The 15,466-nt window shown below is 41.6% G+C and overlaps 1 protein-coding gene across 6 annotated transcripts in view; it reads left to right on the top strand.

Moving 5' to 3' along the window:
- The first annotated feature begins 4,986 nt into the window (after positions 1 to 4,986).
- BAZ1A (bromodomain adjacent to zinc finger domain 1A) overlaps positions 4,987 to 15,466 on the top strand; it is a 63,628-nt gene continuing 53,148 nt past the window's right edge. For 4 of the 6 annotated variants that reach the window (XM_057365113.1, XM_057365038.1, XM_057364957.1 and 1 more), the window contains exons 1-3: positions 5,106 to 5,252; positions 5,941 to 6,090; positions 12,986 to 13,264. In XM_057365113.1, the coding sequence (XP_057221096.1) occupies positions 5,978 to 6,090; positions 12,986 to 13,264 (392 nt within the window). In that variant the 5' untranslated portion in view covers positions 5,106 to 5,252; positions 5,941 to 5,977. The other 2 variants (XM_057364874.1, XM_057364787.1) reach the window with 2 other exon arrangements.

Genomic DNA, 15,466 nt, shown 5'->3' with positions numbered 1-15,466 from the left:
TAGCAGGACAGAAGAAAATAAGGTGGAGGTCAAAGGAGTCTCATATTAAAGGGATAAGTAAGTCAGAATGCTGGTCACAGTTGTGAGTCATCACATTTGTCAAATGAATGACTCAAAGGAAATCCAGCACGGTCTGTATTTGATTGGGCAGATGTATATGCTTCAGATTGACTCATCAYTGTAAACTTTGACTAAATAACCCAGATAGCTACTGGGCCAACTTCTTTKCATGTGCTTCTCTACAGAAATTGCACTGTATGGGATCATTTCCATGTGCAAGCAGGTTTGTCTAATCTCTGTATAAGTGACCAAAAAAAAAACCCAACCCAAACACATCCTTGAAATTGTTTGTTCTACTCATCGACTGGGCAGAGAGATGTTCAGTGTAAGCAATTCAAATAAGATGAATGCAAACTTAGTAAATGGTAGGTTAGTATTATGCAGCTTGAAAGTTTCCAATCTTGAATTCGACTGCATAAAAATATCTCARTGACACCAGTCCAGGTTTCAAGCAGGCTGATGCAGGATATTTAAATCTATTGGAAAATGCCATACATTGCTCCAGTAGTGACAATGTGCATATGTAGCAAAAATTAGGAAATCTGCCCATCATTCATCCAAAATATTAGTTAGAAATAGCAATTCAGCATATTTTAGTGTAAGAAAATTACAATAGTGTCAATACTCTGTATCATGTGCACTACAACTGTAAGAGAGAAAATGGAGTAGCAATCCTCTCAGAGTTTAAGCTGGTTTCAGAGACACTGTTAGGAAATGAATAGTGGTTTCACAACATCATTTTATCATTTTGTAACTAGGTTAGAGGCCAATCATACATGGTCATTGCCATAAAGTAGATAAGGTCAGAGTTCCTCCCAACTAGAATGAAGTTATCAGCTTAAATACATTTAGTAGTATTTTCTGAGGGAGAAAAAATAGGATATGATTTTAAAGGAATATATCTCTTAATTTCTGCAGTTGCACAGAAATTAGACATGCAATATCCGTCAAAGGCAGCGAGAACCATGTGTCTAAATCCTATTAAATGGTGAAAAAAAAATTAAGAACATGAAATGTCTTTCACAGAATAAACCCAGTGATACAAGAAACATCCCAGTGTTTCCCGAGGACTTTGTTGAGGGATGGGCTCTGTTGTCCTGGGTGTTCTTTAACCTCACCAAGGGCCAAAGCAGACYCCAACCATGACTTACTGCCTTGTATAGCAACAGACACAACAATTATGCCTGCATTTGCAACTGTGGGGTGTCTGTCTTAAAATTTTTAAGAAACTACCAAAAAATGTGACCACACCAAAAATCCACTGACAACAGGGATTGATTCTTTACCTTTATTTGTGACTCGTGAAAGCAACAAAGTGATGAATGCAACCAGCAACTGCAGAATAAGGAACCTTCTGTCCTTGTGATTACAGAACTACTTTAAAAGCACGTTGAAATACAACTACACTAGAACAAAAGAAAGATTAAATGCATTGTGAAAAATCATCTGTACACTTTGTTGTGGCTTTTTTTCTGACTGAAATATGTTACTTATAAGTGAGTATGTTATTAAACACTGAATATAGTGCTTTACAGCCAGTAAAAGACAATAGACCAAATGTTACTGTTACCCACAGCTGGAGTGGATTGATAAAACTAGCACATTGTCTTTGCTCACACAGTTTAAAGTCTAAATAAAGATCTATGATCAAAAGAGTAAATTGACTTYGCAAGGTGACAGGGAAAGGGCAAAAGGTGAAAAAAAGCTGTATTGGTAAGTTATAAAACACATAACTGGATAAATATTTTGCTGGGTGCCCTAAGCTTTAAAAATGTGATCTACAGTTAATGTTTATTTTACAGAAATGAAGGTTTTCAAAACAGTATTTGGAACAAAAAGGGATGACACTATTCCCCCAAAATCTACCCAGTACATTAAAATGAGTCAATGCKTACCTATATATTATACTTCTTCCTTTGAATATGATCCAGTCAACTGGAAAGGTAGACATTATTGATATAATGTCATTTCACAGAACAACTCACTAGCAATCTATCATTTACACATTTTCACATTTATCTTTTCAACCATATGTTTTTCACAAAAATTAGAGTCGAGAACTTAGCATGCCATTTAAGGTCCAACTGCACTCTTTACGAAGACATCCAAATATTTTTTTCTCTAACTTCAGCCAAACCTTGAGAGAAAAAAGTGGCAWTTTTGGGGAAAAATATAAAARGAATAAAAAAAAGCCAGAGAGCAAGTGGCTAAACACACTCTGCAAAAATACTCTCCCAGTTGCATGATAATATCGGTAAAATTGAGTAAAACTTCTGCTTTTGCACTGTTTCAAGTRTATGATTTGGATAAATATTAGTTATTCCAATATAAGTGTAAGTGTAACTTCAAAGTGACAATCCTTCAGTAAAATATTGCATGTGGTCTACTTGTTCCAGAATAAYGGTAGTCATATATGAAATTATTTTGTAAGGGATATAGTTGAATAGATATTTTGGAGCATCTTTATGTAAAGCAGTTCTTGGTAGTTTAAAGAGGGGAAGGAAAGGATAAGGAAATGAATCTGTAATACTGGAGAGAACCAGTGAAAAGAAATACAAAATTTTCAGATTATGAGGAGCTTTCAAGGAGCAGCTGGGCAGCAATGGGGGAGGCTGTCCCAAGCCAGGGTTGACTCTGTTCCTAGGAAATTGTTCTACCCTTGTAAAGCATAGAAACCAAGAGTTTTGTAAGAATTCATGTTCCAAATACAATATTTTAGAAGTTCTGTGAATGAGAACGGCAATCTCCCTGGCTAGAGAACTACATTTCATATATCTGTTAGAGTCATCTTTTAAAGAAAAAACAGCTTCATTTTTGCTGCTTTGTGGTAAAATCCCCATCAACAACCCCACTGAATGTTGTCAATCATCCCATTCCTGCATCTTGAATTAAAACTGCTTTCAGTAATTTGTAAAAAAGTCCCAAATTATTGTAAAGATTAAACATATTGTTAAAATAAAGGAAAGTAAGATTTTTCTGATGTTTCAGAATTATTTTACATTGATTTCTCAATGCCCACTTAGTAGACATTTAGCTGGTGTCATAAAAACTTGTTCTAGGTCCTGCTGACCTTATTGGAAGAAGAAGCAGAGCCTGGATTTGTACATTTTAAAGAACAAAGGTGAAAACTAAATGAACTGCTTCTCTCTATCACAAGAACATGAAAACACAGTGCAACCCTATTACTCACTGAGGATCTGTTCACTGGAAAATCACTGAGGGAATAATGAGGGGGGAAGAACAAGAGGAGGAGGAAAAGGTGAGAATAAAAGAGAAAGGGGGCAAGAGAGAGCAAAGAGGAAAAGGGAATTTGCTTTTGATGTCACAGTTCTATCAGCTCATGCATTTTTCATGGATACCAACGAGTGCTAAAATAATGCTGTGCTGACAATACAAGTATGAAAAAAGCAGTCAGGTTCCCAAACACCATGATACTGGCTTCAAAATAATAAGATTTACAAAAATTTGAAACTCAAAGCTTTTCTTTCCCTTCTAATTCATAAGCCTTTTGGGGGTGCCTATTCCACCATTTCTCTCAAACTTGAGAGTTAGGAACATAATTATTTTTAAGGTGACCTGAGGTTCCAATTTAATTGCATCTGCTGAGGAGCTTAAAACAAAGCTAAGTGTTGCAAAATCTCACTGTAACCATAAAAGCTGGCGACACTAAATGTCATAACCATGGCATACTATACAGTTTTGAGGCAAAGTAGACTAAAAATTATCAGATACTAGACACAAGTGCATTAATTCAAGTAGTATTTGTGCCCTTTGCTAGAAAKAAATTGAAAACTGAAAAGGAAGCCAGCTGATAAATGAAAATAAAGTGGTAGGGCTCAGGAGTTAACCTGTTTTGCAGTTCAGGCTTTGTAAATTTAAGGAAGTGAACATTAACATTTCTCAGTGCTTTTGTTTAAAACCTGATAATTTTAAAATAAATTAATTCATGGATTGTATGTACACATTCTTTTAGGTTTTARTCACACATGCAACAGCAGTGCCGGTTACTGCCTTTACTTGCAGAAGAAAACAAACCATGCGCAGGTGCAGGAAACAGCACGGGACCTTTATTTGCAGGAACGGCATTTCAACTTGTTAAATTAATTAGGTATCAGCCTTCAGATATTAATCACCTCAATAGTTCTTTGGATTTTCTACAGTTATTCTGTAGATTTTTCGTGTAGACGCTGCACTTTGTTATGATGAATTATAATGGATATGGACTTTCTGTGGTTTTTGTCTTCCGAACTGGCTAGCACTCTGAGGAACACAATTAATTTAATACTCTACTTTTAATTACGGATGACACTATAAATGCATTAGTGTTAAAAAAAAAAGGTGGCGAAAAATGAATACAGTAATGAAACCATTTAATGATATTTTCGGTGAACTGGAAGGAAAACCGATGTTAGGGGGCCCACGTACAACCCTCACGCTCATCTTAATTATATACAATCGCACTTTCTGCAAAATACACCCGTACGCCCCCGCACGCGTCGATAGCACTAGGGCTCGGGGGCTGTAACTGGGAAAGCAAGGTCCCCGGCACCGCACTGTCAAACGCCGAAAGCCGCAGGCGATCAGCCCCGCAGGAGACGCGCCGGGGCCCCTGCTCGCAGGGCAGGTACCAAGGGCAGAGCRGCGATCGCTCCGGGGCCGGGGGTCTCACAGCTGCTCGGCGGCCCCTCGGCACCGGCGGCTAATGCCGCTGGCGGAGGCGCGGGCGGGCAGCGCCGCACCATGCAGCCTCGCCGCCCCGCCGAGCCGAGCCGCGACCGCCGTGCCGGGGGGGCCGCGCTGGTGCCGGCCGCAGCCCAACCCGGCCCGGCCGCAGCGCCGCGCTCAGAGAGCCGCCTTCCCCCCACGGGCGGCCGGGCTGGGCCCACCCCTTGCACCGGAGGTCTCCGGCTGATAATTCAAAAATGGAGGATGCGCCCTCTCAGCCATTAATTAATAATGTAGCTCGCTGTCTTCCTGTGTGACACACGCTGGAAGGCACCGAGCGGCCAATAAAGATGTAGGGGAGAGCAGGGTAAGGCTCCTCCCCGCAGCTCTTCCTGATTGAGGGCTTGAAGAAGTAGATCAAAAACTTCCCAGGAGCCGGGGGGGGCTGAGGGAAAAGGAAGAAACGCGGTAAGGGGTACCGCTCTCCGTACCGACCGAGCAGCGAGCGCAGCCTGCGGCCGCACCAGGTGGGCAGGAGGGGAGGGAGCCCCGCAGCCCCGCTGGACGGGCCGGAGGCCGGGCTGCCTCCCGAGCTGCGGCCGCGCTAGCCCGCGGCGGGGGAGCCCGGCGGCCGCAGGGCCGGGACGAGGCGCGGGGCGGAAAGGGCGAGGACCCTGGTTAGGCTGGGACCCAGCAGGAAGGGAAGGAGGGAGATAAGTGGTCGGCGCTGCCCCTCCTGGGTGTTTGCTTTGCGGAGAGGAGGAGGAGAAGGCGGAGGCGGTGGGGGAGTGGAAGTTGGTGTCCGGCCGGGCGTGTGTGGGTCAGAGGCGGGGGAAAGGGGGTGACCCGGAGGCAGGGGAGCCGCAGGAGACAAAGCGCGGCCGGGGTATCCCCGAGCCGAGCACGTTGCGCGGCTGGCGCGGGGGTTGCCGCCTCCGCCCGCCGCTCGGCGTCATGGCCCCATTGTGAGGCGGGCGGAGGCGGAGGAAGGTGCCGCCGTTGGTCCGCGCGCAGTCCCAGGCAGGCAACGGCGTGTCGGGCACACAAAAGGCTCCGCCAAGCGCCGCCGCCACTCCCGCTCGCTCTTGCCTCGGCTCCCCCGGGAGGAGGGACACGCCGGGCCCGCTCCCTCCTCCCCGGGCTCGTGGGCGCCGCTGCCTCGCTTCCTCCCTCCGTGTTTTAATTTTTCTTTATTTTCCCCCCTACCCCCTGAAGCCGATCCTGGGGCAGGAAGAGAGCCGGGAGCGGGGCGATGCCGCTGCTGCACCGAAAGCCCTTCGTGAGGGTGAAGCCCCCCGCCGACCTCCGGCCGGACGAGCGTGTTTTCTACTGCAGGGTCACTAACGAGATCTTCAGGAACTACGAGTAAGAAACAGCCCTGTGTCAGTGTCCGCGTCCCTATGTCTGTCCTGCACTCCCCCGCCACCCCCCTCCTTGCGCTCCGGTGGCTGCGGGGAGGGAGCGGATCGAGCCCCCAACGCCTCTGACACCTGGGCGGGCAGGGAGGGAGGGAAGGGGATTCCCCGGAACGCCGCGGGGAGCCTTGCCGGGGGGTGTGAGGGGGACCGCGGCTGGCGCCGAGCTTGTGCCCTCGCGAGGGGGGTGGGGGAAGAGAGGGCGGATCTTTCGCCCGGGGCAGGGGGAATCCCTGCCCCTCCTCGGCTGGGGTACCCCGCAGCCCCCTTCAGCGCCGGGCAGGAAGGCAGCCGGATCCTTSCCCCGGCTCCTGCCGCTCCTTCCGCGATGTCGCCCCTGCCCCTGCCRGGGAAGTGAAAGTTGCGCGTGTGAGAGGCGGCGGGCGGCAACGAGCGTCTGCCGGGCTCGGGCTCTCCCTCCCGTCCGCCCCCGCCGGCAGCCGCGTGTCGGTGGTGCTCGGCGCTAGGCCGCCCCGCGGAAGGGGCCGCGCGGGGCCGCGTTCAGCCGGCGCGGCGGGGCCGCCCGCACGGCATGTGCCGGTCGCCCTATTGTTGTGACGGCCGGGCGGGGGGCACCGGCTGCGGGGCCCGCTAGGCTACGCCGGGCTGGGCTCCCCGGCCGGCTCCCGCCGTGGTTAACCCCTTGCTGCCGGCCCTCGCCGCGCCGCTCAGGGCTGCGCTCGCCCCGCCTCCACGGGGAACCGCCGGCTGACCCGGTTGGAAATGGCCGGCAGGGGAGCGCGGCGCGGGGTCGCTGCACCTGTCCGGCGAGYAGGGGTCCCGCCGCCGGAGCTCTCCCGTCCCGTCCCGGCCAGGCAAGCGGCACCGCCGGCGGTCAAACCCGGCCTGAAACCCAGCGAGCACACCTGTCCTTTTAGGGGCTTTTTTTCTAATGAGGCTTTTGTCGCTCTTCTCGTCCTTTTTTCTTCCTCTCTTTTTCTGCTTTTTTTCCTTTTTTTTTTTTTTTTCCTTTCCGCGTGTAAAAAGCTGAACAGGAATGGTGAAGTTCCCGTTAACAGTTACAAGCGGCTGGTATGGCTAGTCCCGAACTTGTTGTTGCTCACTACACCGCTTGTAAGAACAATGGACAGAAAGTATTTAGCGAGAGGTTTTTCAAAAGCTGATAAATTACGTGTTTTCACCACCCTTCTAATTCAACGCCATCCCCACCTACAAAAAGCCCCCACATCCAAATTCTGATTTTCTTAAAGATGYGCAGACAAACTAGGTTAAATCTGAAATGCTTTCCCTTTGCAACTTAGGAAATAAAGACACATCTAAATATTTTTCATGTTTAGACTTGCTTTTGTTACACAAATACTCTTCACTTAAAATTTTAAAGAAGAYGGACTAGGTAACTTGGAAGGGTAATGCTGTACTATTGCCTGAACTATATACTCGAGGGTTCAATATGTTATTGAGACTTCTGCAAGGGATATTGGAGGGCGTATAAGAGCCTAACAAGGGAGAGCTGACAGCTTCCTGTTTTTGTAGGAATTCAGTCCCACTCCCTCAGTTTCCAATATTTTGAAGCTGCTTTTCTGATTACAATTGTTATCACATAATTGCATGTGTCTCATGTCTCATGCATTTGTTGACACTGCATGGAAACATGTTTCAGGTACATGTAGTTTTACTAAAATTCTAGAACAAAAAGCATCCTTATAAAATATCTGTCCTCCAAATGTCTGGTGATTATTTCAGGTATTCTGACAGACTTCTTTATGCAGCAAAGGTGTTATTAAGATGCATGAAAGACCAAATTCCTTATATAACCAAAGTTCACAAATTGAGGGGTAAATTTAGATGTGTTCACAGAGGCGATCCCTAGAAAGATCAGTAGGTGGTTAGCTCAGAGGTCAGGCTATTTGTGGTATTTGGGAAGACTGGAGAAACTCTGCTGTGCTTGTTTTTCGTATATGTGTGTGGGGCTTTTTTTTTGTACTGTGTTTCTGTTGTTTTTGTTTCTGGCTTTTTTTGTTAGGTTGGGTAAAATTGGTGCATTGAATTTAAAAATGTACTTTTTATTTAGCAAAGTGTTCTGGCTCAGATGGATAGTAAATTTAGGTTAATGTTCGTTATGGTGTAATTGCTGGAGAACATRGAGTTGTCTTAGGAAGTTTTAAAGATGCTGATTCTTGTCTCTGCTGGATGCTGATGCATAATGTCTTCTGAAAGCAACATTCCCTATTCCTTTGCCTAAGCAAGGGCAATTAGATTAAATGGGATAGGGAGGGCCCACTTCTTAAAAATTGAATTAGCTGTATCATGAAAGAAAGCCATTGTGTAAATTGGGCTTCTCTGAACCTACATTTTGAGGGGAGAATTAAAAAATTACAGAGTCTGACTAGATCAAGAGTGTTGTACAGATATGTATAATAACCTGAATTCACCCCCTTCCTCAACTATATGAAAGCTTTTAAATAATACAAACAGTTAAGACTCAAGGTTTTTTTATGCTTGGTTTTTGGGGTTGTTTGGTGGGTTTTTTAGCAGAGCAAACAAACTTACTGTTGAAAAGCTGCTTTCAGGCCTGTGTCAGCTTTAGTAGAGTTGAATGGAAATCACATATTAATRTTACTCTTTTCTATATATGAAATTGATATACTAATATGAGAAGAATTTGGCAAGACTACTATTTTGAGAAAATGATTTTCCTGTTAAGAATGTATTTCCTCTTTAATCTGAAATACAATCACATAATTTTGTAACCATTGCAAAAGTGGGGCCATGTCCAGTTGTATTTATCCCTAGTAACAGAAACTGGGGGAGCTGATGTTTTCCATACTTGGTTATACTCCTGGTTAGAGGGACAGATYGGCAAGGAGAGTCTGTGGGGTTGTACTATGAAAATTAAGTATGGATCTGCATGAGATATATGGGATGCATGAAAAACACATTGAACCAGTGGGATGTTACCACCAGTCTTTTGACACCTTGTCTGTGAAAGTTAATAGCTGATATAGATGCAGAGAAATCTACTATTAAAGTGTGGGAAGTCTTGCATGTGAAGACAGTTTGAAAAATAAAATGATGAGTAGTACAGATACAGTGGTAGGAATGTTTCTCATTCTAGAACATGAGAGGGGGATGAAGAACAGTTTCTCTTCATCTTCAGAACCTAGTGAAACTTCTTTATAGGTTGGCCTATGGAGTTCTTGGTTACAGTCAAATAGAGATTTTTCAAAAGGTTTTTTTAGTGTCCTTAGTTAAATTAGGTGAATTTTTGTTTTTCCTTGGAGAGAAATTAATCACTTTCAGGTATATTCCTTAATGCATAATTTACTTGTAAATATTAAGGAATAAATTTGTTATAGGGTTTTTTGCTTGTTTGTGCATTATTTGTAGTACATATTCTTGATTACTTCTGGAGATGAAGAGTATAAGAAAACTCAGATCCAGAATGGCAGARTTGGTCTTCTATGATTACCCTCCTGTGGTACACTAAATGACTTGTTTTTAACATAACTAAGAAAAAGAATGGAAATAAATGGTTTGCAACAAATGCTCWTGAAGCACTAAAAGCACTAAAAATATAGTAGATCTTAGACTCGAGGGGAATACTTGGTTAGTTCAAGCAAAAGCCACCCGTAATTTCTAGGCTGGATTTTTACATCCATTGCAAATATGGTCAGCAGAGATTGCAAGTACTTTATTTCTAGCTTCTGTTAATGAACTGCCCCTTATCAAATACCTACTGAATAGCAGCATTAAATTACTACTCAATGATTTGCTGATAATTTTATAGTTAGCCTTACCTTGCATAGAAAACAAACTAATTAAATGAAAAGAGACATCCAGCTGAGAAGTTGGCATTACTTACAACTACAAAGACAGCTTAGTTTTTTAGTCCATGCTCCTCAAGTAGTTGAGTTGATGTGGACATCATCAGGGTGCTGCAGTTGGGTTTGACTTCTTGCATGCAGATGTGACTMTGCCAGTGAACTTTGTGGATGTTTTGTATGAACTTCTTCCTCCATGTTGTCAAGAGTCACAGAGATCTTGAACCATCAGGGAAGCCCCAAAGGCCATAATACCCTAGATGAAGATGTTGGTAGGGCTTCAGATGTGATGTAGCAGCAGAGGCTCTTGCTGTTGTGAAGCTGAATGTAGAATATGATCAAGGGCATTATTACCCTTCAAGTAAAGGGAAAGGCTRTGACTGCTGTTGCTGCCATTCCCTTGGTTTGGTAGCTGTTGTGTCTGCTCTTTGTATCATTTTGTGATAACTGATGTGCGCTGGAGAGAGACAGGGACAGAAAGAGTACTTTTAGTGTTATACTGTGGGATTTTGTTTTCTCAAAACAAGTTAAAGTGAGATCCTTAAAACTTAAAACATTGTTATGAAACTTTGCTAACGGACTAAGCCACAGATGGTTTTGATGCACTATAGGTAATGATAGCTAAAGACAAATAATGCTTTCAAAATTGAATGCAGTTTTTTTTCACACTGTTTTTTTTTCTTCCCTGTAAATTCACAGGGGAAAAATCCACACAAAACAAAAGAGGAAATGAGGGAGAATGAAACTAGATAGACAAAATACGCTTGTATGCAAATGGAACATGTTCTCTTCAAATATGTTTCAGTTAAAGTAATCTTTGCATTTTGGACTTGTACTAATCATGAAGTAGAAATTTTTATAGAGAGTTTGTTGTTTGGGATTAAATTTTTTTTAAGAATTTTTTTTCTCCTCTAAGTTCAATGCTGCTGCTTTAAATAGCATGACTGCCCAGTTCCCTCACAAAGAATAACAGCAGCTCTTAAAGGGACACTGTCAGTGTGAACCTCTGTCTCTCCCTTGCTTTCTGATACCTCCTTGACTTTTTTTTTTACTTCCATAATTAAAAAAAATATATATTCTGGTGCATTTTTTAGTAATTCTAAAGAGTGTTTTTCTGTTTCCTGGCTAAAGATAATTACCAATAGCCTCTTTGGTAAATGAGACACAAAAATACATGTAGAAGCACAGCTGAATGAAGATTTAAGTAAGTRTTACTTTCTCTATTGACTATCAATCCATAAAAATTACTGCCAGTCTAATACAGAAATATTGAAATGCAGGGCAGGAAGAGACCTGAAGAGATCACATTTTATCTATTCTATCACTTCACAAARAACCTCAAACCAAACTCACGAAACAGATTTCTGTCTAACCTGTTCTTTAGTATGTTTAGGTAAGTATAGTACACAATAAAGATGCACGAAGMATGACTGACAGCCATCTGTTCTTCATATATTGAAGAATAATTTGTCTTATCCTCTCTCCTTTGTTCTTCTTTTCTTGTTTAGAGTAAACAGGCCCACATTATCTATCTACTGCCAAATATATTAAGTAGATAGCAAGTGATATAAAAATCTGAAATTTTGTAGCTATTAAATATTCAGATAATGTATCTATTTCTTCCTCTTATGTCCCTTTCCCCTTCTTGCAGCTGATGTTCTTCCTAAAGAATATCACACTCAGAAGAATCCTGTGCTCATACAGAAAGGATTATCTGAGCCAAGACTCTCATTGTCCTGAATCCGAAATTTCCATTTTCATTTACAAAATGTTTTGGTTCATCTGCAATGGAACACTGTCATCTGCATCAGTGTCACTGATGAATGTTTGCCAGCTTGGGTTTGAAGGGAGACTGCAAGAAAAAACACAGTGTGAACTGTAATTACTAGAAATTACTTGTACAGGTCTATCCTTTTAAAAATGGGACCTCTCTGTGGTTTAGTTTTAGGGTTTTTTTTAAGGAATGAAGTGAAACTTCAGTATAGGTATCTCATGTAGCATGCAGTTTTCTGAAAGTATTGTGTGCTTTGAAATAGCTATGTTGGACTGATGAAAGAGAAAACAAACCTCGGTTTGTCATGTGTGTTCAGTAGGTACCTAGACTAGTCCATTAATATTTGTAAATGCAAATAAAAGCATAGTCTGAACTGGGGCATGTTGAAAGATTGCTTTGCTGTCTGTTCACTGATCCATAGTATATGATGTTTTAACATGGCTTTGTGAGTAGCTACATCATCTGCTTCATCTAGAAAATGTTTAATAATCTGCTGTTCTTCTGATGCTTGTCAAAAATGGACAGATTTTGGCTAATGATAGCTCTTCATTCTTGATACCAATATAATAGCTAGTAAGCAAGCATAACAACAATGCAATTTTATCATTAATTGGAAATGTGTGGGAGGAGGAGAATCAATATTTACTAATGGAAAAAGGGAGAAAAAGAATCTATAGGAAAAAAATATTTCAATGCTTTTTGTAAGAGCTGTGCAAACAGTGAARGAATAAAAACTATTTAGAGAACCACTTGACATTAATTTTTTACCTCTCCCATCTTTTCGTTTGTGAGTTAAGGCACTTGAAATCTGGAACTTACTCAAGTTGCAACATGTTTCTGTGATCTTAAAGTTATTTCGTGTTTGTACAGTTTTAGGTGCTCATCTTGCAAATATTTGTGGAAATGGGGGAGATGTGAGTACGATATGACAGCTATTAAACTCATTTTTTTWAAAAACTCAATTATTATGCATAATAATAATCATGCATAAGGCCTCTTAAACATGAATATTAGTTTGCAGCATTTCTAGGTCTTGGTGCTCTTACTGCAGTCTGTAATGAGAGGAGACTTTGGTTGCACAACAGCAATTTACCATGCCTRGCTGAAAAATGGCAAATAACTCTTGATTATCTACAAACTGTAGAGTAGAGCCGCTTTTACATTTCAGGCTTATAAAACATATTTGTAATTTGCTGCTGTATTRACTGTGAGCAAGGTGAAAATGTTAGTGAGAACTCAACTGTTTTCTTTCTTTCTTTCTTCCCCCTCCAACCTTTCTTTCTTTTCAGTGATTTTTTTGAACGCACCATTCTGTGCAACAGCCTTGTGTGGAGCTGTGCTGTCACAGGTAAACCAGGACTCACATATCAGGAAGCACTGGAATCGGAGAAGAAAGCCAGACATAATCTTCAAAGTTTTCCAGAAGCACTCATCATTCCAGTTCTCTACTTGGCCACCCTTACCCATCGCACCCGACTTCATGAGATCTGTGATGAAATCTTTGCTTATGTCAAGGATCGGTATTTCGTTGATGAAACAGTGGAAGTACTTAGAAATAATGGTGCAAGGTAAGTATTTTTAAAAATAAATACGGATTTCTTTTTTTGTTTGGTGTTGGCGGGTTTTGTTTGTGCATTTTTGAATCAGGGTAATAAACTCCATAAAACAGATGCATCCAAGTGAGGTGTGATGCTTAAGCTGGYGATACTATTGCTATGCTTGCCTATATTAACTAAGAGCAGGATTGTGTTGCTCTGCTTGATACCTTTCCTTAGCTTTGAAGCAGCTGTGGAGATATTACAGTGCTCTCAAGTCTTGACACTGTATGTTTTTTGGTCTTTTGGTGCATTTGCAAAGGAATACTGTTTTTTTCGTGTGAGAAAGGTGGGTTGTTTGTAGGGTGGGATTAAATGAGAAATTAGAGGAGGCTATGAATTAAAAAAACATAAAAGTTTCGATGAATCATTCAGAATGAATGGCCAAACTGTTGAAAGCTTGAAATAATTGATAAATGTTGGATTTTTACTTTTTATGTAGTGCAGAAACTGTGTTTTTCGTATCAGACAAATATCAGGGAATTAACTGTAAAATGTTTGTAATAGTTGATTATCTGGGATTTAGGTTGATATGGTTTTATTTCCCACTCCAAGTGTTTTGCTTACTGTTATACTAGTGTATTTATTGCAAATGTTTTTACTGTTATCTTAGACTGATCAAAAACTAGAAAGAATTTTGAGCTTCAGATGCTTTCTTTCTTGTATCATTGGTACATATGCTCTGTAGTRTAAGTAAGCTTGAGCCTTTCTTTAAAGCAGTTTCTGGGAGAGATCTAGGAAAGATCTATGTTTTGTCTGAATGAGTTTACAGTTTCATCTCACTGAGGTTTAAAATAGGAAAAAAACAAAAGCTCAGCTTGGAAATACCTGCAGAATGGGTGCTGAAGCCTTTGTGGATTCAGCTGTTGCTGCTGCATTTTTTGGTGTATGTAGGGTCATTTTATATTGCATTTTTTTTCAGGAGGAAGGCAACAGCTCACACTTAGAGTAGAAGGGACTTGTGTGGGTCGCCTGATTACTTAGTTGGTGGTGTGAAGTGTGGTGTTTGTTGGGTGATAGGAGTGGGCTGATTCAAGATGGTCACTGGAGAGCAGTTATTCTGTGTGATTTTTTGTAGTGGCTGATCCAGATGCTATTTATGACAAATTTTGTACTACACTAGGAGGAAAAGTCTTAATGCTTTGAAGGAGATAAGTTATATCAAAATTGGTATGGGTATGGGCATAAGGCCAGTGCTTAATAGAAAAGCTTTTTGTCTCTTCACTACTCTAGTCTTTTCAACCAGTAAAGTTCCAGTCTGCAAAGCTGGGAGAAGAGCAACTTCAGTAGAGTTACTTTTTTGTGGATGGAAAACCTGTTATCAAAGTTTCTTTATATCTTTCTCAACTTTATACTCTTCAAACAACTAGACTGAGGGTACCACTGGTATTACAGTCATTTTACTTGAAGAATGAGGTGTTGGTTTGTTTTTTTTGTTCACTTGTTTTATTTAGAAACTCAAATATTATGAGCTGTCAGTATAGTCCAGGTGTTGGTTTTCATTTGCTTAATGAAATGCCTTTGTTTTTTACCTTGAAAATACTGTCAGTTTCCAAAAGAATAGCAAAAAAATGAGATTATTCTTCTAAAAGTTTTTCCCCTCAAGAGTGATGGTTTTTCTATTACTTTTTATAAATATTTGCATGCGTGCATCGTAGCTTTCCAAAGATGTTTCCAAAGGTAAGGCTGTGATATGATTGTCTCCTTAAGAGAGTGCTATCATTTTTTACCAGTCTTTTATTCAGCATTCTTGGTTACTGGCAGTTGTGTTGAGATAAACACAAAATTATTAAATATGTATGTTCTACTTTCACTGATCACTATATGAATAGGATAGAAGCTAAATTTCTTAAGCCTCTGAGATGGTCTGGATGCCATTCAAAAGATGAAATGTCAAATAAAATTTACTTCCATCAAAAACTAACCTACCAGAGATTGTATGTTTTAAACTACATAAGTATAACCTGGTGCCTGGTAAAATGAAGAATAAAAAGCTTGCCTTAGCAGATTGTATGCCGCTGATATTTTAGACAAAGGTGTAGCAGGGAGCTAGTTCAGACCTTTAATACTAAATTCAGGAAACACTGCAAATAGCATGGTAATATGGAGGGACTTTTGTGCTTAGGGGTACATAATTACAGAATGCAAAATGGTAGGCGGTGAGGCGTAGTTATT

Source organism: Malurus melanocephalus, unplaced genomic scaffold (genome assembly GCF_030028575.1).
Source record: "Malurus melanocephalus ecotype Western Australia unplaced genomic scaffold, MMel_1.1 scaffold_0, whole genome shotgun sequence".
Lineage (NCBI taxonomy): Eukaryota > Metazoa > Chordata > Aves > Passeriformes > Maluridae > Malurus > Malurus melanocephalus.
The sequence above is the reverse complement of the archived record's forward strand: the minus strand, read 5'-3'. Positions and strand labels throughout refer to the sequence as shown.